Source organism: Sinohyriopsis cumingii, chromosome 6 (genome assembly GCF_028554795.1).
Source record: "Sinohyriopsis cumingii isolate HCF-2022 chromosome 6, ASM2855479v2, whole genome shotgun sequence".
Classification (NCBI taxonomy): Eukaryota; Metazoa; Mollusca; class Bivalvia; order Unionida; family Unionidae; genus Sinohyriopsis; species Sinohyriopsis cumingii.
Genome location: NC_142966.1, coordinates 81271332 through 81296255, shown reverse-complemented (window position 1 = coordinate 81296255; position 24924 = coordinate 81271332). Strand labels below are relative to the sequence as shown.

At 37.2% G+C, this 24924-nt stretch overlaps 1 protein-coding gene across 1 annotated transcript in view; it reads left to right on the top strand.

Annotated features, from left to right (window-relative positions):
* Positions 1 to 24924, top strand: part of LOC149797318 (uncharacterized) — a 79254-nt gene that overhangs the window by 16841 nt on the left and 37489 nt on the right. The window contains exons 5-7 of the mRNA XM_089960745.1: positions 16322 to 16515; positions 17207 to 17321; positions 18892 to 19168. Of these exons, the coding sequence (XP_089816871.1) occupies positions 16322 to 16515; positions 17207 to 17321; positions 18892 to 19168 (586 nt within the window). The remainder of the gene's footprint in view (positions 1 to 16321; positions 16516 to 17206; positions 17322 to 18891; positions 19169 to 24924) is intronic.

Genomic DNA, 24924 nt, shown 5'->3' with positions numbered 1-24924 from the left:
AAAAATAACAGGAGGAAAATACGGTAAAAAAAGGACGCGGCCTAAGATTGCCAGGAACACCTCCACATTGGTACGGAAAAGGCCTTCGACTACCAGGAACACCTCCGTCGTGGTATCCAAAGGTCCGTTAAGTATTTTTCCGATGTCAAATTTTGATTTAACCGACGCCGCATAAAAACTAAAAATTCTTCCGAGGTGTATTTATGCGAGATCAGTTACCAAAGCAACCGAATTGCGATGAAACCGGAATTATAAATCTCGATGACAGTGTTGGTCCTGGCACACTTTGGGTTTCCTATGCGAAAAATCCACGTGAAATTATTTACTTTGACTCGTACGGGTTAGCGCCACAACGTGAATTTTTAAATTATGCAAGACAATTAAACACTCCAATTTGGTATTCGACGTTACCGACACAAACACTGATCCGCCAATATGTGGCCGTGAAGCAGTTAACGTCCTTGATGCAATATCAACATCAACTAAACCATATCATAAAGTCGTTCACGAGTACACGTCTGATAAATTAAATCAGTCGCTGATAAATAATGGTTGATATTTACGGAAGATCCCTGTCATGGCGAACATTAAAAAGACTTGACGTTGATTTATCGAAGTATGCAACAAAAGAAGACGTTAATAATCTTTTAGCAATATCAGGAATAGATCCTGACGAAGTTGTTATTTTTCAAGATCAACACGGAAAATTAAAAAAGAGTAATATCAAATTAAATGATATAATTCGACGGACCGCGTATAGCACTCACGTAAATGATTTCACGAGTCTACAAGAAACTATCAAAAAAATCGATGAAACTACTAGAAATACCGATGAAACTACTATTGCAAAAATTGATGAAATATTAGAAAAACAGATGAAAGTACTAGAAAAACCGATGAAACTACCACAAAAATCAATGAAACTATCAGAAAAATAAATGAAGTTAACAAAAAAATCGCTGATATCAATATCAGCATTGATACATTTAAGGGAACTGAGGTATTAATTCTTGGAATTATTGGAAAAACTGGATTTATTAAGATTGCAGTAGGAATAACCTCATCACAGGCTTGAACTGGAATAATATTATCCGCGGTAACAATGATGGCACTGATAGCTGTGACAATTTGTATCTCCGCGGCAACAACGGTCGCAGGTGTCCTTAATATTATCGCAAAAAAATATGTTAATGCACGAATGAGAAATTGTCCGAGTACGTAATTAAATTATACGCGGCAACGGTCGCATATTCAAAATTATCTTCGTTGTTATCGGAAAGTCTTAATGACGGAAATATATCCGATTTTGAGTTCTCGCTGAATATAAAAATTTACAATCAAGACGAAATTAAAGCTACAAATATTAATAATGTCGAAATTACTTCAACAGATGGCAACAAACACAATTCAACACAAAACCACGATGATCTCGGTAAGTTCGACTAATCCAGAATTTAGTACAAATTTTCTGATTGCAATTTCCGTTGACGAGATCGCGCTAGCACATTTACGAGTATATTACAGCTGGCCCAACATTAGATCTAAATCATTCGGTCGATTATTATCAAATAATTCATTTGTTTTTGCTAATAAAAACAAACCAGATGGCAGTCCCGATTGGACCGGTGTTGGATTACGAACAGGTAGTTATCAGATCGAAGAAATCAATGATGCGTTAACACGTGGAATAAAAAATATAACCGGAGAAGAAGAACCTGGAATAAAATATCCGCTCACGAACCAACGTTAACTTCGGTCATTGAGATAAAATCACCTTATTTTGTAGACATTTATGCGAGTTCATTCAGAACAGTTCTAGGATGGCCTGAAATTCAACCACCAGCGCCACCAGCGCCTCCAGAACCTATAAAATCCGATTATACCACAGACAGGCAATCATATCACGATATTGATCCAAGATATAAACAAAATTTAGATAGTATAAAAGATGCTACACTAGAAATTTATTCACCTCAGAGGAAAAGACAATATGGCTATGGAAATTTTAGGTAGAATATATGTTCAAACATCAGGAGGAAAAATATTAGCAAGAAAAGGAAGTACATTTATTGAAATAAATCAAATTATTGAATATTTTAAAGAAATTAATCAAGAGCATAAAATCAACTACAGCGATTACGACAGTATTTTCAGGAGTGTATTTTTAATAAATCTGCTTCATGTAGAGAGATTATCAAGCGCATAGAAATATTAAATCAGCTCACATCCGACATGGAATATATTAACCAGCGAGTAATTCAGACAATAACTGATAATAAGTCAGAAAATAAACAAAAATTTTTAACCACATACTGGTTGACCGAGCATCATTGCCAAATTATAAGTTCCCGGTTATAACGCACCCGAATTAAGAAAATCCATCAACGATGTCATTGATGAGTTATTTTCAGAAATGTTAGCCTCGTGGAGAAGATCATTATCGCCATCAGCTATACTCAGACACAATAATGATCCAGAGGTCGTGAATATAACAAACGTCGTCGCAGTTAATCTTAGCTGTGATATCGTCGAAAACAGCTTCAGCGCTGGGGCGTCAGTGTGAGATCAAGCTCGACAGGGATTTATTCTTTATTCATTTTCACCAAAAGAATAACCTGGATTTTTAATCGTACAAGAACCAATTAATCCGGTTTATGTGCGATGTCATAATAGTTTATTATCGAGAATTAATTTTTGATTAACGGATCAGTCTGATAATTTTGATAAGGTATTTGGTACTCAAAATCAAGCAAACTGTACAATTTTGTAATTCTGATAGGGTATTTGGTAGTCAAAATCAAGCAAACTGCACAATTTTACAGAATAATTTATTTTTATATAAAATTTATTTTACTGAAATATTTATTTTTTACAAAATATTTATTTTACTGAAATATTTATTTTACTAAATTTTGTTAATTTCTGATAGGGTATTTGGTACTCAAAATGATAAATTTGTTCTATTTTTAATTTCTGATAGGGTATTTGGTACTCAAAATTCTAAATTTGTTCGATTTTTAATTTCTGATAGGGTATTTGGCACTCAAAATCATAAAATTTGTAAAAATTACCTGAAATTTCAGTAAAAACAAATAATTTCAGTAAAAAAAATTAAAAAATCAAATAATTTCAGTTAAAAAACAAATAATTTTAGTAAATAACAAATAAATTTACTTCTCGTCGTTTACTAATTTTTTAGTTGCCTTACGCGAGTATTAATTATTTTTTTGCCTTATATTCTTTCGATAATTCTGATCTAATTTTCCCAATTGCCCTAGATAACGCAGCAAAATCTTTTATTTGTGCTTCATTAACGGCAGCTAGTGACTGTTACATTGCTGACTGAATTTTCTTTATAGATTTATATTCGGCTGGTAGAACATATCTACCATAATGTTTGTTTTGTGCTAATATTTCAAAGTCACCGATGATCTTTTCTATAGATAACTCGTCTGATAATTTTATTTTTTTATTTTTCAATTCTTCGATAGCGTCAATTATATTGTTGATATTTTCGTCATTCAGTATACTGAATATCATGTTTCTAAAAGAAAGAAAAATTAATTTGCAGTTTCTAAAATGATTTTAATTATCATCAAGTATCAGAGGAATAGAAGAAAATTTGATCCAGCTCCCGAGTTCATATGAAAACGATGATTTATATACCTTTTCTGCCACTTTTCGCACTGAAGCCGGGTTAATATTAAAATATCTGCCAGCAGCTGACATCGATTGAAATATCATCTCTTCACCAGTTTCAATATTTATTGATTTAACTGCCTTAGGTTCTCTACGTCCACCGGTATTTCCTGATCTACAATTTTCACTCTGTGTAACTGCCCTTAGATTACATAATTTATTATTTAGTGTGTCTCCGTCAATATGGTCAATTACAAGGCCATCTTTGATTGGTCCGTGGAAACATTCAAAAACAAAACGATGATTAAAATAATCTCTCCTTCCGGTTCTGAAATGACGATAACCAAATTTATCAACAGTACCGACTGGATTTTTCGAATTGCAACGTCTGACCGTGCCATCTCAAGATGCTTCATAGTTATCAATGATTGGATGCTTCATGAATATTGGATTCATATAGTAATTATTATTTGTCTAAATCAAAGTTTGCTTGAAAACCTAGCTAGATAATCTTCTTCACACTTGATGGCGTTGTCACTGGTAATATTTTATTTGTCATAATGTCTTTTAAGTTCTCGATAGCGTTTTCTGCCACAATTTACACACAGACGAGTTTTTCCTCGTATTCCAATGTCAGATTTTATGCATCTAGTTGGTCCTAAACCGCCCCTACGAATAGATTGTAAATGTTCTCCACGGAATTCACTTCTGCATGATTTATTGCAACAAGTCAACGAACCGATCATTAACCACTTGCATTGGTTTAGTAATTATTTAGATATTTGTCTAAAATATGACATGAATTTATTTGACCTCAATGGAGCTGAACACGATATAGCTGATGCTGATAAAGCCAAGAAAGAGTTTTACGACGACGGAGCAATTCATGTGTGGTCAACCTGGAAATCCAGCGGTATCGATAATATTATGAGCGATGAACGAGCAAAAAAAATAATCGAATATATCGGAGCTAATCATCGTGACGAGAAATTTATCTTTGGAATAAAATTTATCGCACAAATGACCGACAATGAAGTATGGATTATTCGTGATAAACGTGATCCTGTGATTGGCGGGAAAAAAACTGTTATTTTGTCCAGCAATTCCAGGCCAGGGTTGTTAACCGGCATAGATAAACCGTATTATGTTCGATCTTATCCTGTAACTGCAGTTGTTTATGGAATTTATCGGCTAAATAATAAACCAGATGTTAAAAATCTCGCTTTAATGAAATTATATTCCGGGATAAATTGTGTACCTGAACGAGTAATAGAACACCTAAAAAATTCAAAACGCGGATCTGGTTTAACCGATTTAAGGCTAGCGAAAATAACTACGTGGGCGATATCAGTCACTGCGGGCGCATCAATAAATGACGTTGCTATATTGTAGAGTAAATTAAAGTTTCCAATAACCGTAAAAACGTTATCTGGAGAAATTTTATATGAATCAGTTTATAAATCTCGAGGAGCACCAATTATTACAATTGATCATAATTCACATGCGTGGACGTCCGCGGTAACAATATGTCCACGAGATTATGTTGTTAAATTTTATTCCTCAGATATGCTTGATTTTATTTACAAAATAAGTAAATCTGATCCAGTATTAGTGTGGCTATTTAGAAGCTGCGAGTAAATAAATACGATCAATTTGTAAGACCTAGCGGTGAATTATACAGAAATAAATCATTACATGATGAAATTAAGGAACTAGCAGAAAAATATTCAATAAATTCTGAACAATTATTAATCAATTGTTTTACTGTTCCATCGGTCGCTGCTCACGCTGCTAGGGGAAAAAACTCGTGGAAATCAACACGAAGCGAGTTTCTCAAAGATGTTCAGATGAGTTGTGTTGAATACGGACACGGTGGATTATGGAACACTAAATATAATTACATGAATATGATATCCGTTGACATGTTCGCGTGTTATCATGGAAGTTTCCTAGGGTTAGGCGAGTGCACTAAATATTTTGCTCAATTTGGACATCCTAGCAACGAAATGACACGAGTATCAATTAATGGTCCGTTGCCAGATTTTCCCATAACCGGATTCGCTCATGTAGTATCATTTGAATTTGCTAAAAATCTTCATAAAATTTGTTATGTTTGGTTTGGTAAACATTTTTCAGCACGACGTTGGGTTCATACGGCGCTGTTGCGATATATGCTCGATTCAGCGATGCTAACGTCGTTGATAGTCAGTGAAGCAATTATATCGTATAAAAAACAAACTAGTGTTTGGTTGCCAATAGATCATGACGAAAAAAGAGTAAAAGATCTCGGTAGAAAAATAATCGGTAAATTTACCCTAAGGCGGGTCATATGATCATCAACGACATCATTTTAGATTAATTATGGATGATGCTGAATTAGATTTTATAATTGCTAATACCACCGAGAGAAATATATTTTGTAATCGAGAAAATATTTACCTCGCTGACGGAGTACGCAGACTAGCAAAAGAAATGAAGCAGCGAGGAGTTAATTCGTGTACTTATCACAGTTTCTTCTAATATAGCGGCGGAACATGGACTTCTTCGCGAATGGGAGAAAAATATATTAATAAAATTATTATTTGGGATGAAATTTGTACTGTTTCGTTGGAGGTGTTAAAAGCATTCTTGATTGGTTATTGTTGAAAACTACTGCCGTAATAATGTGTGGCGATCACGGCCAACCGAGTCCAATTGATGGTGAATCTCCTCATGACTGGCTGAAGAATTTTGTTATTATTACGAAGAAGTTGAATCCAATAATAGATCACTTGATGCAAAATTAAGTGAATTTAAGAAATTAATTCGATTACGACCAAATAAAATTCAGTGTGAAATTATGCGCGAAGTAATTTCAGAAACATCCATGAAGAACTTTTTTAATTTATGGAGACCAAATGATTTGATAGTTGCTAGTAGAAAAATAGTTCGTAATACGCTTCAACGAGAATTATTTCAATTACAACGTGCTCTGTTTTATTCCAGTACTCTGTCACATCTACAATTAGTTTTATGTCTCTACACTAAACGGAAGCAAACCTAACATTGTATGAATGCAAGACCATGTAAATATGAAATATTTACGTTGCAGCTGTCCTATACAAGTACAATAGCATAAAAGCTTTGTGTATTAAACGTGATATAATTGTATAGTTTAATGCGTGTTACAATCAATATATTTGAGAAACAATATTTTGTAGGTTATAAACAATCACTTATAATAATAAATACGTAAGTAGTGAAAAACAATCTATTAGAATGAGTTGTCATGAGTTAAATAGAATCATCAAAACACTACTCCTATTCTATATAAACAAAAGGAAAAGAAAAGAAAAACTTCACAATAGTATAATTCCCAGTTGCAATACTTTTCCCGGAATTATTCAAAATGTAAATTAAAAACTTCTTACCACAATCTGGCCGCTCTAGACGTCCAGGTTTTAGTTCCTGTCCATAGTAATTGTTTTACATTACATATGGTCGGATTTATACAAACCCATTACAGGTATCATGAACTTCTTGACAATGAGAACTATTACGCCACTTTCACAATCATATTACTTACATGAGTTTGTCTTCTACAGTGAACTTCAGATAATGGGTTTTAGCACAGTCGACATCAGATTATATATTTTCATCTCTTTAGCATAATCAGAATCTAAACTTTTTAATGCATAAATAAAAGAAAAGAATAGTTTTAAGTCACTTTGTGACAGTCAGTTCGTGATATTTTTGCGATAATTTTCAAAAGAATTGCAGAATGTATATATATATATATATATATATATATATATATATATATATATATATATATATATATATATATATATATATATATATATATATATATATATATATATAGATAAACACAGGTAAGAATCACGGGAAGCTACTGGCAAGATTTTTCACATACCCTCTTAGGCCTTGCCCGAGACTCGAACCCACGCGGACAGACGTGAGATGGAGGTGATTGGTAAAGGTTATATCACTCGGCCATCAGAAGCCACAGGTAATATTTAAGTAAAATTATTCCATCACTGTTTTAATTATAGTAGCGCTAATATTAAGCTTCTCTGTCTTCTAAATTATACTTTAAAATTTGTTTTGTAATGGCAATTTTAATCAGTTAAAAACAGTAAGAAAAACATAGTAATATGAATGTGAGGCTTGTTGTAAAAATGTAAATGCACTTGATTACTACCTCCGTGTCTTATTTAAATCAGGCTTGTTATTGATCCTGTCTTCCTCCACGTATTCCGTTAAAAGTATTTTCCAATGGTTAATATTATCATTCAGAGGCGATTTTTGCTTATAAATTTATATATGTCTGTGTAAAAGGAAGAGGTAAACTAAGATAAAGTTGCAATGCTTTTATGTAAATATTAATATAAACGAAATACTGCTAGATCCGACAGCAGGATGACAAGATTGTGCATTCTTGTCTCTTCTGATTGTGCAATTTATAGGACCTGGTAAGAAGCATTACAATTCTGTAGAAGGTCAATACTCTGCGTTAGAGACTTTATTCTTGATAATTATATGAAAATCGCGCTCTTTGTGTGTTTATGTTCTAAATATCTTGTTATGTATATTTAATTTAATTTAATTGTTTGTTAGTTTTAAAATCTTTTAAATATTTATTTTTATTCATTATATGTCAAAATAATGTAATTTTGTTTTCTAGGTTTTTGATATTTTCCAGAAATTAGTTTGACCTTACAGTTAATAGTAAACACCAAACTTTGTATCGTATGCTGGCCTAGTTCCCGACCTTAATTCAGAAATCACTGAGACAAGTAAACAACAGTTTATTTTTTATCTTATTCTTAGAGTAAAATAAGTGGTTTTGTCAAGGTCATACTGGGACTACCTGCATTTAGACATAAATACTTCTGGACGATTCTGGAAAGTTGACCCTCATGAATCCACATTATAATGAATTCAACTGTTTTCAGATAATAGTGCGACGAACGTCAAATGTCATCCGCCTGGATTTTACACGTAAAACATGTTAAATAAAGAACACAAGTTGCTAATAAAATTCCGCGTAGAGCGGGCATAAAACATACGTTTTACAGCCTGAATGGTCTGTGATTGGAAATATTTATACACCAATATACAAAATAAAAAGTGGAAAATATATACACCCCTCCCCGTAATACGTTTTTAAAATCGAAAAGAATAAAGCATGTTTATTAAAATTTAAATAGGCTCGTAACCATCCGACATAGATTAAATTAAGAGTAATATAAATGAATTTAGAAATTATGGCAGAAACAATTAGGATTTTACTGTGAATTTTGTTGTTTACAATGAACCACATCTAAAGTATCAAATCATTGAAACCACTTATAATTTTGAGTCTGTAAAAACTAAATCATCTGCAATAATCATACGACTTTTTATTAAACAAACCCTGTGAAAGGTCAGCAACAAATATTGCATGGGGTTGAAATGGACAATATCATTAAACACTGACATATTGCTTACCATATCTGGACAGGAAATAACATAAGTTATTATATGATCATTTTTTTCTCCATTAACTTTACGTTGTCAGAATCGTGCAATATTTTACGATATTGCACATGTTTATATTGCACCCACGTGCAGGACACGCATGTACAGTAGTGTATTAGGAACTACTGTGTAAAAAAAATCATGTACTCTCGTGTAGCAGACTCTTTACGTTTTGGTTGATTAAAGTTGTTTCTGAATGAAGTAAAACAGATGTTTCGTGGACTGTCACATACCAGCAGCTTTGACACATTCCGCGTTGACTTTTTTTAATCAATGTTTCGGATGTAAGCTAGTTATGGAAGCCAGACAGGTTCCATACAAATATTATGCAATGACAAGGCATAAACTGTCTTCCTTAGCTGGTAATAAAAATGTCAAAAATGTACTTACAGTTTTACATCCTGAATTTCCTTAAAATTTACTTGCTTAATTCTGCAAATGCGAATTGCATGAGCCATGTCATGGGTGGGTTCTCAAGCTTGATTACACGTATCGAAATTGTACTGTAATTTCATCTGTATTCCAAGTGCAATTACATCCTCCTTACTGCACTCAAAATGAAATAAACAATATATTCCATAGCGTCTTGATAATTGCTATTGAACGATTTCATATTTTCACCCACATTATGATTTTAAACATTCAATAACAGAACAGAAACACATGCAGATGTCAACATGTTGCTGAAACCGATGTACTGCATGTAGAAGTGGCACAGATAAATCCAGGCCTTATCACGAAATTTCGTAAAATCAAAAAAAAAATACAAAAATTTATGGATGGGGCCAATGATTAATCTACTGTAATAGGAACAGCAGTATCAACACATATTGTTAATATCTCATCTTATTGTATTTGTTATTGGGCCCAGTTGGAGCATTCATCTGTTATAAATCATCTAAAATATGCGCACTTTGTGTTATTGATAACCATTCATATGCTGTCCTATGCAGAGAATTTAAAACGTGTTAAAATAATATGGCACAATGAATATCAACACATAGATAAACATGTGTCATAATAAAACTGGCTTTGACTAACATACTGAACCAGATGGTATTGAGAAGAACAAAAATGAATAATGCGATGGCACCTACTATATATTTGTAGTCAACTGTTCACTGCGTGGGAGGTAGGCAATCGTTAGCAAAGTTTCCTAATTAGTAAGGCAGGTGATGAATCATCCTAAATGCTCCAGTGAGTTTCTTTCCGTCTTAACATGATGATGAAAAGTGCAAACTAGAGACAGACAGATCATTGATTATAGACGTCTGTGCCAATAAGACATGTACGTTGCGTTTATGCCCACACTGTGGGCTATGTCATTTATCGTACGGGAGGGAATTAGAGACGCACTCCTATAATGTTCCAAAACTGTATTGTGCGAAGACGATTGTATGAATTTCCGGGAAGGTATAATGTCACATCTTCTGCTTGACGTAAGTTGACTGAGAGTGCTAAACTTATTCCAAGCCTGCTAAAATAAGGAACGATACGTTTTATATTATCAATGCCTACAGCTGTATACAAAGATCACACTGCGAGCCACCAAGATCCACAGAACACTAGAATTTGAATATAATTCATAGATGGCCAAATACATACAACTCCACACTGATCTGAGAGCACAGGCGAGATCAAAGTTTGGAAAAGATTTCTTCAAGCTGATGTGCATTTCCTTGTTTCGGAAAACCACGGAAAATCTGCATAAGCTGAATTTGTGTTGATCTCGTTAGTTTCGATGACGAGAAAGACAAGCTGAGCCGAAAGATTGCTGTTCCACCGTTAACGATGCCAGCGAGTACCTGCGTGATCACCGACTATACAGCAAGAAGGCTGTAGGCAAGTTGAAGTATGAGTGCGCCGATCAGTTAATTGCCTATTTTGTTGACCTCTGACTCAATATACACAGCACTCTACACGCTTTCCATGCAGAGATTTGCAAGACTAAAAGAATTTCTCAGAAAGTAATAAGAGCAGCCCTCAAGTGCCATCTGCACCTGTAATGCCTCAAGAGAAAAAACTTGTTTCACGACATTTTGACGTCATTACGATGCATTGGACAGAAGATGAGTGTATACAGCATCAACAAAACTGGACACTAAAATCTGGATTGTCAAACACAGCATCACAATACTGATACATGTTCACTACTTTAACGAGTTCTGTGACTTAGTAATGTAATTGGCATGGGCACCAGATAGTGGTAGCTAGTTACTTTTAGCCATACTTTGTATCTCTTTACGGATAAAGCTCTTGTGTGAAGCGATACCGGCGTCTTCTATTTTCAGCGGCGGTAAAAATGGTTAAAAGACGGTTGGCTTGTAATGCCCAACCAATACACTATTTATGTACACCCTATGGTTTCCCTCCTTCCAGCTCTCCATAATAATATAAGTACTGCACCTGTATGTCTGAGTCGTGGAGTTAATATTGTGCTCTACAACCGATCAAATCAAAACGATGACATCAAGAATGGTATCAAGAGGTATCTAGCCTGCCGTTGCTGTGGCATTGAACTGGGTGTAACGGGACCTCATTGTTCATGACCACGATAACTCCAGGCAGCCTCTGAACTAATTGTTACTCGCGCCATCCTTTTCGGCTGCAAACATTATCTATATTCATTGTTGTGTTCAAACAACCACTCTGTTAGAGTACGGTTAAACCCATCGTTAGTGCTTTGCGCGCGATGAACACTGGCCTCGATCCAACTTACCTTCACATTTTGCTTGCCCAAGAACTGGAACACTGTGCCAATAAACTCACAGCCAAGATCAGCCTAATACAGATTGGAACATCTTAACGTGTCCCGCTTACAGATACGTAACAAAGCGTTGGCGTCACTGGATGCATACTTTTTCCTCCAGAGCTCAAATTCCTTATTACCACTGATGGCATAATTCTAAGTACATATTCAAACCTTTTAAATCGATAAAAACAAAACTGATCAGCTTCATGCCCGTCATTATTAGTTGAAATATCAAACTGCGGCCTGGGGTTCCCAATGTCATAGTATGAATTCGGGAAAGAGGGCACAGTTACATGCCTGCAACATCAGCAGCCAACTGCTGTTTAGAGGATGGGGGTTCATGCCAATTCTCGATGAGAAAGTTAGCTCTCTTACCAAATGACTGATAAATCAGAAATAGTCACGTTTCGTACCTTTTGCATCAACATTATTAGTGTTCTATAACTAAATTCGCTTGCACTGTGCTAGCAGAAAATGTCCTCGCAAAAATGACGTATGTCTTCATCTTCTAACTTTATAAGTACTAGTAAGGTCCATAGCCTTCGACAGCGTATCCCCCGACAAATAAATATCGTTTCATAGCTTTGAATTGAAGAAACGAGAAATTCATTTTTTCACCACCTTGAATCCCGAAACCAAAGCCAGCATCGTGGAACGTTTTCAACGCACATTGAAAGAACGCATGTGGAAATATTTTACGCATCAATACACTCTCAAGTACAATGAAGCCTTACCGCGTCTGGTCAAAGCGTACAACCAATCTTACCATCGGAGCATCGGATGTGCACCCGAACAAATAACTCCCGACAACGAACTGATCGTCATTGAGCGACTGTTTGGTACGTCCCTGGCTGCGGTTGTCCCCAGGAAAGGTGACAAGTTGAAGACGGGAGATTGGGTACACATTGGCAAAAGAAAACGCACTTTCGACAAAGGTTACTTACCTAACTAAACCACCGAATTGTTTCGTGTCACTGGATGAGTGCGTGGCCGTCATCCTCACTCTATAAATTGGAAGACATGAACGGGTAAGTGGTTAAAGGAACGTTCTACTTGCCCGAGTTGCAACGAGTGACCAAAAAAAGAAGACGAGGTGTACGACATCGAAAGCATTATCGATCGAAGATATCGGAAAGTAGGCTAATGACCTGTCAATGAAGTCAATGTGCGTTGGAAATAATATCCTTCTAGTATTGATTCTTGGATCGACGCTTCACAAGTCATCGACTATAAAAAGAACTGACCATCACACCGTTCAACACAGCCTCAGCAACAATGACCGGTCCTTCTCTGAGCTCTTCTCTGCAAGATCAACGAAAGCAACCCCTGTGGGTGTGGTGTGGAGAACGTGTACCTAAAACGCAAATCGTCTATTTCTACCAAATCTTTGTGGTATATTGCGTCATCGGCGCTGCCATTACCAATATGAGTTTGCAACAAGGTAACAAACAATTGTGGACAATTTTACTTAGCAGTTGGATCAGTGAACTTCTACCCAATCCATCCCTGAAATAATCTACTGCTAACAACGGGAGCCTTGCAACCAATACAAGTCACCTTCGCAACTGTCACCACAAGAACAATAACCTTCTTTTGGATACTGCTCTGACCTCGAGTGACCCCTCTGACAGCAGAACTCTGGAATTATTGAATAGCCAATTTTACTTAACCTTACCCAGTGATAGTTCCATGGATGTTTTTCCCCACAATATATTGTACTGTTTCAAGGCCAAATTACCTCAATCCATCCAAATGGGTCACGAAGCGCATTGAGAAATGGCTTTGTCGAAATCATTCATCACACACAAATCCTAAACCTCACCTAAAATCAAACGAAGCTTTGGGTCGAAATCCGGAATACACAAGTACAAGAAGACTTGGATGTCAACGAAACTGGCTTTTACGAATCCAAAAAGCCACCACTAATCATTTCTCCGCTGAGCATCGATGAAATAAAAATTCCGGTAGGCTGTTATTTTAACGGTCAACATCTAGTGGACACGATTGTCAATATTTTTAGCATTCAGTTTAGCAAAGCACTGGACAAAACGAAACGAAATGTTATAAAGTGGCTCATCGCCTTACGATGACATTTGTGGATGCTCAAACGTTGTCATTCACTTTGAATCCCAGTTTGTTTGACATGTTGGTTGAATCTTCAGCAATAGTCTATTTTTAAAGTTATTTCGTCACCCAGTAGAGCTGAACCAAGGATTGAATTTGATCTTTGGGTACTCCGATGTGGGGGACCCCGAGTGGCCGAGTGGTCTAAAGCGCTCTCCGTTACGGATCACTGCCATCTCACCTCTGTCTGCGTGGGTTCGAGTCTAGGATTCGGCCAATATGGGTATGTGAGAAAGCTTGCCAATAGCTTCTCGTGGGTCGGTGGTTCTTCCCGGGGTTTTCCCGGGTTCTTCCCGAGATGCATAGCCTATCGTGTGCTAAAAATGGCGTTAAACCCCACAACAACAACAACAACAACAACAACTCCGATGTGGTTGGAGTACAACGAGGTGGGACACATCGGCACCGTTACTGCGAGTCGTTCCTTTCTAACGAGGAAAGTAGAAACACCTCTTACGTTCACAACGAATTTGTACATCTGCATTATTTACCTATTAGTTAGTCGTATTACGACAGTGTCAACATTAGTATAAAAGGAGATCTGTGACAAAAAAATTCCATTCTCGAAAGGGAATGTCACGTTGAAACTCCATTACCGAAAAAGATTCTCTAACGACTTGGAAGTCATGTATCCTGTGTACCAAGGTGTCGCTCGACAACGAGGATATGGTTTTGGTGATATGCTAAAATCTAAGTCTTGAAACCGATGGTGATGCGAGGATTGCAAGATTTGAAATATTCCGATTCACGGACAGAAAAGAATATCTCCAAATAGTCATCATCGACAAACAAAACTCCACAGAAGCCTTGTTGAGAGTAGGCAAAAATGTCTTGCTTCAAGCTGGCAAAGACATTTTGGGCCGACGAGAAACTCACATGCACTGAACGCTGCCCAGTCAGACGTTCCTTTTTTCCTTTTTTCCTCAGGCCACAACAAAGACAAGGTAGAAAGTAATGACGACGAAGACACCCTTCCAAAGGACTTCACACACACATAGCCAAAAAGGCGAAGAAAAGATGAATCATCAGAGAATTAGACGTTTTCGATTATTATAAAAACAGAGAGTAGAGATGATGCACCGAGAGTCTTGCGAATGTTCCATGTCGGAACTTGATCTGTTTGCCAAGAAACCCACCTTGATGACGATGCAAGAATCCCAGTGGGTAGAATTTTACCCTGTCTACTCTTTGACGGATTTAGCTCCTATCGAATTTGAAATCAAAGCACAGTCCGAAGATTACATCGATCTGAATGGCAGTTACTTGTACCTAATAGTCAAAGTAAAAACAACTGGCCAAGATCCCGTCAACAATTTCGTGCATTCCTTATTCCTTGGATTTATATTTGAATAACACACTGGTCAGCAGCATCATGGAAACGTACCCTTACTGAGCGTACCTAGAAAATCTCTTGACGTAAGGAAAAGAAGCGAAAGAGACTCATCGAGATCCTTTTGTGGCATGGAAACCTGACTCAGCGGTCACCATCAAGTTTAACAGCACTACGATTGCTGGGAACGACCAAAATGTGGGATTTATCGACCGCCGAAAGAACGTCATGCAAGGGCGAAGTTTAGAACTGATGGATCGTGTGCATGGATTACCGCCTTAGGAAGATGACATCATTGACTTTATGACCATAAATGACAAGCTGACTCGCTTCAATAATATGAAATTACAAGGCATAGATTCCATGGTGTGTGGACAATATTGTGTGTATTTTCTTCATCAACGTAATCTTAGATATCCTTTAGAACATTTAGTGACTTATTTTGATTGCGACACTTCTAGAAATGATAATAAAGTCGAAAGATGGTTTTGTGACCATTATGGATATATCTTGTCTTTAGCTAAAAAACATAGTGTGCACCAATGGCCAAATGACCTCAATCAGTGGATGTCCAGCTTGACTTCACAACCTTTTCAACCATGTCAATACGTTATTGTTTGAGAAAAATTGTTGATATTGTGTTGATTCTTATTCATTTGTTGCATGTTTGTTGGTTTAATACAAATGTTTTATTATGGAAAAAAATAATTGGTGTTATTTTAAAAAATGAATAATGTATAAATATATATTATCTATCACTTCTCTCTATCCCTCTACATTAGATTAGCTATTGCATTCCTACCAAAAAGTCGAAGGGATGTTTTTATTGCGTCTGCGCTTGAGGAATATAAAGCTCAGCGGTCGCCAGTCTGGTCATCCATTGTTGACACGTTAACCCGTGAACATGATTTCTAAATTAGCCAGGCTGAACGATGCTAATGTGAATTTATGTCAAGCAAAACCTGATGCGAAAGCCGGAAGATACAGAAAATATCATGATGATTAAGGCAGAACAAGTCGTGATGGAAGAGGTCTTAAGAGAAACAAATCAAAGAGGAGCAAGAAGATTGGACAGAGAAATGCAGACTTCACAAGCAGCAACAGCAGCAGCAGCAACAACTACAAAACAACAGCAGGAGCCAGAAAGAGGGTTTGTCGACTGCCAAATGGACACTAAAGAGTTTTCCTTCTCCTTCTCCTTCCGCAGAATCAGGTCGTATCCCATAGGAAAACCTGTAGCGAGACTGGGACGTAATCACAGGCATTAAGAGATTGCCAAAACACCTATAAAAACAGCCCTTTTTATGGCTACCGCCAAAAATCTAGAAAAGAGATATTTCTATGTTGCCAAATTTGTGTATTTGTGTGTTGATCTGTGAGTGTATTTGTAAGTCAAGGAATAGAAGTGTGTCTATCAATACTTCGTTTTCCTAGCTTGTAGGATAGTTTGTAGAGTTGTATGTATAGATAGTGGTAGAGTGTGTTTGTGTGGAAAAGTGGAAGTGGGTGTTTCTTATAGATCGGAGTGATCCATGTTTTGGTTGTGGTGTGGGTATTGTTAGTTTTTATTTAATGAGCATTTCCTTCATGTCCGTGCTTCAAGCATATGACACAGATCATTCTTCAGTCTGGCTACCCACCACTGATCAACATCGACGAAGATGGGCAGAATCACCAGATTACTTGAACTCCAAATGCACCTGGAGTATGCCCGTCGTCTCCTAGATGAGCTGGCCATGGAGACTATTATAGAAAATGATAAGATAGAAGAGGAGGAGAAGAGAAATATAGAAAGAAGCGAAGGAAAAGATGAAAACAATTTTGTCTTACGTCATCCTGAGACAAAGTTGTGAGGCAAAGCCAGTTATGAGGACACCACCACCACCAAAACTTCAGCCACAACTGATACCAACACCACCGAGAGTTGCTGTCCCTCAGAATGAGAACTGGGAGAAAGTTGGAGAAAAAGCGACAAGAATGGGAGCCTCAGCGACCAAAGCAAGTAAGGAGACCACAGCATCCGCAGGCGGGATGTAAAGTGCTGAGGGAGAGAAACTTCACAATCCCTTAAAGTGAGAATTGGAATGATGAGGCCACCCATACCTCGTCTTCACTCCCAACAACAGCAATCAATTGAGAGAATCTGTGTGTAGTGCTCGGCCTGGGAGGTGCAGACATTGACCAGGTGCATTTGGAGTTTTTTTTTAAAAACAGCCCTTCTCAAGGCTAACAAGATTTCTAGAAAAGACTGATCAAAAATAGTAGTCATTTGTTTGTAGTGTGTGTGTTTGTGTGTAAGCATCTTTTTCCCCTTTACAAAACCCCTTGTCCTTGCACTAATGAGTCTTGTTTTGTGCGAAAGTGAAATAGTGTGACTATGAACACTGACTCACTTGACTCTGTGTGTGTGTGTGTGTGTGTGTGTGTGTGTGTGTGTGTGTGTATTTGGTAATTGTAGGTGATAATTTATGTATTTCTTATTGACAAAAACTTCCCTTCTCCATTACGTGTTGGTAGGAAATAAAGTATAGTGTGTTTTATTGGTAAAAGTGTATTGCTTTGTAAAAATATGTAACAAATTTATTTTAGGTCGGCAGTACTATCTCTATGGGTTGCTTGTTATGTAATATGTGCAGTTGGAAATGTTTTCCTTCACGTCCGTTTTTGAGGTATATAAATGTATCTTCCGTTAATCGTGTCATTAACTGCTGTACAAGGTGGCTAACAAACAGTCATTTTTAGGAAATAAGACCTAAAATTAGCTCATATAAGGTGGTCTAAATCCCAGAGACCATTAGGCCCTGCATCGCAAGGCTGCAAAAAAAATTCTTACTAAGGTTCACAAATGACCCAGATTTTATACAACATATAAGGTGGTCTAAAGTCCAGGATCATCAGGACCAACCACACAAGGTGGCAAACGTAGTCGTATAACTAAACTGTAATCTAAGGCACCCTTATCCATCCTAACCTAATGAATCTAAACAAAAACATCACATAGTTTTATTCCAAATTGTTCAAGACGACCAATTTTAGGCCATATACACTGGAGTCTATGAGCACCGACCAGTGAACCGGAATCCAATCCACCCAACCTCTCCTCCCTTGCCACGGTCGGACATCAAAACCAATTAGCGTGCAGTGCACGCCCTAAACACTACTGAACAATTCAGTCAAATTACGTCATAAATATGAGTGTGTACTGGGTCTACTACCATTCATATACACCTCACACTGCTTGGTGGATGCAGACATGAAACATGAGTGTGTGCTGCGTCTATTCCCACTCGTGACGAGCCCTCCATTCAGGTCGTCCAGGACTTTCAATTAGTCCCACTACCTGACTGCTTTGCTTAAAAAGTGCTCATTGAGCATATACACTTGGGAGAAGTGGCTCCAATTCCTTCACCTAGGAGTAATTAAACAGCCTGCTGTGCAGGCATAAAACAGTGGTATATGCACTGATGTGCGAAAACCACTATAATTCAAATTAAGTAAGTTAAGCACGCCACGCATCATTCAATAGTCAATATTGGCAACTGACAACCTAGAGAAAATGCAGAAGTTGCAAGAGGTGATAGATGACTTAGGAATAGTGGAAGAGATGCTAGTAAGGGTGGAATATGGATGTTATAACCCAAACAGAGTCAAGATTGAGATCAATAATCTTAGGAAAGCAATAGAAAGATTACGGGAAATGATGAAACAGGAAAAAGAGGAAAAGGAGGACAAGGATGAAAAGGAACAGATTAAAGCTTACAATCAGACATCAATGAAACAAGAAGAAAATGAGAAGAGGAGAAGTAGGAAGAGAAGGAGGAGGAAAAAGATGAGAAAAAGATGAAAAATGTCCTGGAGAAGATGAGGTACTGGTGGAGAAGAAAAAGGAAGGAGAGAAAGTAGAAGAAAGTTAAAAAGCCCTTTTCAGGGCCACTTATATGCCTAGAAAATATGTCTATTCTCAATTTGGCCTATTTGTGTATATGTTTGTTTTTATATATGTCTATGTCCATATCTGTCCGTGTCTCTACATTTCCCTATGTCTCTAGACTGGCCCTATACATTTCGCTTTGTCCCTCAATAGACCCAACCTATTTTCCATTTCCCTTGTCCCTAGACAGGCCAAAACTATATTCAATTTCCCTTTCCAAACTGCTCTCCACAAAGTGAAATGAAAACCTGTATCTAATCTTTTAATGCGAGACACACATTATAAAATAGAATAACTGTAATAAGCAGTCTCCTATGCATTCAAGCCAGCCAGGGTCAGGTGGCTCATTGCGTCCGTGGAAAAGACATGTGGCCACCAATGTGTTTAAGGCACCGTTAAAACCAACAATACCGACTCCAGTTTCACAGAGGGTGAAATCTTCGAGTACATATATTGAGATTTTTATGAAGACGATCTTAGATACTTTAAGAAATGGCAATCTACAAAGTCTGGAGGAAAATATGCACTCCTAAAAATGGCCTTGAGAATGGATGAGTTACTGTTACACAGTGGCGTCATTCGGGTTGGTGTCACCCAGTGCGGTAGCTCATGGTGTCACCCCCATGGTCCTCCTTCCGTAACAGACCATACAGAATCCTTAGTAATGTCATTTTGGTGTCACCCCTCTGATGGTGTCACCCGGTGCAGTCCGCACCCCCCGCATCCCCCTAGCGACGCCACTGCTGTGCCTGCTAGTCATGTATTTAACTAGATCGGTTATCCGCTTATGAAATCCGACTAGACCGAGCAGTGTGTGCTCTGTAAAATTTGCAATTTTTCATTTTGGTGTCACCCCTCTGACATGGTGTCACCCGGTGCGGTCCGCACCCCCCTAGAGACGCCACTGCTGTTACATGTTCTTTTTATCCTTCCGTTCTTGTTCTCATTATCTTCATTACTAACCTTAGTCTCTGGGAGAAGGAGATCAAACGTTAATGTACACAGGTTTCAATTATAGTGTCAGTATCACATATACATATTTTTTTATCAAAACGTTAGTGTACATGTGTGTATATATATATATATATATATATATATATATATATATATATATATATATATATATATACAGAGACTTCTTACAGGAAAAACAGCTAGTATACTGATTTTATGTTCCTATTCTTCAGTAATTATTCAAGGACTCAAGGGCAGGGAGGAGGATCGAGATGTACTAAATATAAATGTGTGGATTTGTCTGTGATGAGCCCTTAACAATGGGTCTCACTACCTAGCGAATAGAACCTGTGCGGACATGACTTGAAGTCCCAATCTTTCCCTTATTTCTGACGACCACAAGAACAGCCGTTGAATGGTTTTTAAACGTTCAAACATGATAGAAATTTCTCTCCAGTCACCTAATGGCCACACATAATGAAACTCATAATTTCAAACTTGCGTGATTTTGTTCATGTTTCACATTTGCAAGACTCATCTGGAAGCCTTATAAGCCGAATATTATTTCTTCACGACATGCACCAAAAGACACGACCCAAACACCTAACACATATTATTGTTCCTCTCTGAAATTATCAAAACACGTATACCTGAAAATATCAAGAGACAGAGAATTGTTAAGAAATTAGGTACGGTCCATTCTATGAAACTAATCCATGCCATCATAAAGTCTCGTGAAAACTGTACATTATGATATCTATTCCTAGAAAATGACTAATTACTCGGGTCGAGAAATATCTTCCTTCCACCGATGCCCCATAACCTTTAAATAATCACTAAAATCTAAGAAAGTTATAAACGGAGGTGTAAAATGCAAATAATACATATTATTGTTGTTATTATTATTATTATAATTATTAGTATTAGTATTGTTGTTGTTGTTATTGTTGTTTTGTTGTTGTTATTATTATTATTATTATTATTATTATTATTATTATTTGTATAATAATAACATTAGATATTATCCTCAGGTGATCTCAGAGCTTGTTGAGTATTGCAAATATGATGTCTCTTCTGCTTCTGCATTACATCTTGCATAAGCATTACACTGACATTAAAATCAATGCAGGTCTGCAGGATGTAATGACGTAACCTGAAACGACATTAAATATTTATGGCGGCCGCCATAATGATTTCTGCGGATGGAATGCAAGGAGTTTATATTTTGTGGGGAAAGTTTCGATAAAGCTGCAGTAATTCCATAATACAATGCTACAATTCATTACTTGTGTCATAAGTTACAAGTTACAGATTGATGTGTAGTTTACCAACAAACTCTGAAGAAGAAAGCTTTGTCTGTATGTTTGCTTCCAGTTGTAGTACAGTAAAAGTAAAGCTACAAACTTTTGAAAACGTACTTGTTTATATTCTCTGATGTTTTGTACGTGACCGAGTAGTATTCCTAGATCTACTCAGTGTGGTCGAGTAAGAATTGTGCTGATGGTCTAAAATCATACACACATACATACATACATACATACATACATACATACATACATACATTATTAGGTCTTTAAGTTTGTTCTTGCAGTCGAAATAAGTGAGTTTTTAGAGCCCTCTTGAATATGATCACTGTGTCTTTGTGTCTAAGTTCAGTGGGCAATTCATTCCACGTTGCTGGGTCCTGGTATGCAAAAGAACGTTGTCCATATGACTTTGTTTTCATAGTGGGAATAATGAGTATACGATTGTCAGAAGAGGAGCGTAAGTATCTTACTGCTGTGTACACATGGTTGAGGTCAGATAGGTATGTTGGACTAGAGTCCGACAGTGAAATGTAGCACAAAGAACAAATTTTGTGTCTGATTCTGGATCGAATGGATAGCAAGTGTAGGGTACATAGCAGCGGGGAGGTGTGCTGTGATCGTCTGACCGTGGTACTCAAAGTATGATCCGAGCCGGTGTGTTGAACTTTTTGAAGTTTCTGAAGTAGATATTGAGATGAACCAGACAGAATGGAGTTACAATAGTCCAGTCTTGAAAGTACTAATGAACACACAAGTGTTTTAGTGGCATCAACTGAAATATATTTGCGAATTGAGCTGTTGCGTCTCAGCTCAAGATATGCAGCCTTGCATGTTCATGGCATATTGGTGCAATGTGAGAGTACTGTCCAGAGTAACACCTATTGTGTGAATTTATTGTTGGCGTTGCTGATATTTATTGTTTGAGGTAAAGGATGTGAATAAGAAAGTCTTTGTGTTGTGATCAGAATGGCCTCAGTTTTATCATCATTCATCTGCAGCTTGTTACAAGTCATCCATGATTTCACATCAGAAATGCACCTCTCTACACCTTGGATGGTAGCATCAACTTCAGTTGGGTGGCTAGATTTGTATATTTGGGTGTCATCAGCGTACAATTGGTGAGACACTGGATGAGGATCTATGACATTGAGCAACTGAGTGTACAGAATGAAGAGAACAGGTCCAAGAACAGACCCTTCTGGAACACCACAACAGGTCCAAGAACAGACCCTTGTGGAACACCACAACATAGAACAACTGGGCTGGAGTGTATTCCATTTGCAGATACAATTTGTGTCATGTTAACCAAGTAGGACTTGAACCACAGTAAGGCCGTATCATGAATGCCAAATACATGCTGGAGACGGTGAAGTAATATATCATGGTATATTGTGTCGAATGCTGCAGACAAATCAAGGAGGGTGAGGACTGTAATCTTTCCGCTATCCAACGCAGAGAGAATGTCATTAACTACTTTTAGAAGAGTAGTTTCAGTACTGTGGCAAGAGCGATATGCAGATTGTACATTGCTAAAATGAATGTTTGAATTTAGATGAGAAACAAGCTGGGATAGAACAACCTTTTCTAAGATTTTTGAAATGAATGGGAGATTAGAAAATGGGCGGTAGTTCTTTAAATCGTTTTGGTCTAGTGTTGGTTTCTTCAGCAGAGGCTTTACAATGGCAGTTTTGAAAAATGATGGGAATTCCCCAGATGAGAGTGAGGTATTAATAACATCAGTTAGTGAAGGCAATACTGGATCTAAGCACTCAAACAGCAGTGATGTTGGAATTGGATCAAGTTCACGTGACTTTGGTGCACTCTTCATCACGATTGTACGAACAAAATCCATAGAGACAGGTTCAAATGCTGCAAATGGTTGCCGCTCAAATTTTGTATCCCAGCTGTATAGTGACGACGAGTCAATTGAAATTGTGGTGTCAAGCTTATCTCTAATGGTTTGTATTTTGTCATGGAAGAAATTTGCAAACATGTCCGGAAGGTCGACTGGAGAGAAGGTAGTTGGAAGTGGTGTTGATTTGTTCCTTGACATTAACTTGTTAGTAATCTCGAAGAGCTCTTTGCAGCTGGACCTTTCCATAATCTTAGTAGTGTAGTGGGCTGATTTCGCTGCCTAGACCATATCTGTGACATTCTTCTTAGCGACTTCATAGATTTGCTTATGAATAGTGATTCTGGTGCGAAGCCAGATCGTCTCAGCTTTACGGCGGTCTCTTTTAGCAGTGCGAAGCTGGTCCCAACACTGCTATACCATGGAGAACACTTTTGAATTGATACTCTGCACTTGGTAGCTGGGGCATGTTTGTCAAGTAATGAACGCAGACAGTTATCGAGTTGTTCTGCGGTAGGAGGTAAGCAAGTTGTTAGGTTAGCTTGGATGTCCTGCATTAGTTTGGTTCTATTTATCATACGGAGGTTTCTCTTAGTAGCATATAAAGGTGGAGGGTTAGGGACTGATATGTCAAGATGGCATATAATGCAGAGGTGATCTGATGCAAGGTCATGGGATATCAGGGAGGACAGTAGAATGGTATCATCAGGTCTATGAAGAATCCAGTCTAAAATGTGACCATGTTTATGAGTGGCTTGGTTGACTGACTGTTTGAGGTTGAAAACATTAATGGAATCTATGAGTTTTGATGTATTTGAGTTTCCGGGTCGGTCAAAGTGAAAGTTGAAATCTCCAAGAATAATCAGATTGCCACCTATCGAATTTCCATAGTCCAGGAGATTCGGAAACTGCTCCAAAAAGAGAGAGTCAGCCAGCTAGGAGGAGGGCGGTATAGGCAGAACAAATGGACTGACCTTTGATCCACTGTGAGTGTGGTTTGGACATACATAAATACCTACCTACCTACCTACCTACCTACCTACCTACCTACATACATACATACATACATACATACATACATACATACATACATACATAGTAGTGCACCTGTTAAAACATAACTATCCTGGTTGATGCTTATTTAAATGTTACCATTAAACATAATTTGTCAGTCACCATCTTTTTTAATCTAACCCAGGATACTATTATTAGAGGTGTGGGGTATAACAATTTTACCGATTTACAGTCCGTTTTTTTCCAGTGTTACGTGTCAAGGTACTTTTTTCTCTGTAACGATACTTCGATACTTACCATAAGTAGGGAATGTACAAAAATTCCAGATCAATAATATTAAAAATTTTACAAAAATTTGGATTATAAACAAAACTAAATGTCATTTTTACTTATTTACTAGCGTATGTAAATGTGTTATGGACGTGTATTCCTATGTATGGAGAATTATCCTTAGATTTCCAGGAGAGTAACTGTTTTCCGCCCATTGAATTCATGGTTTGA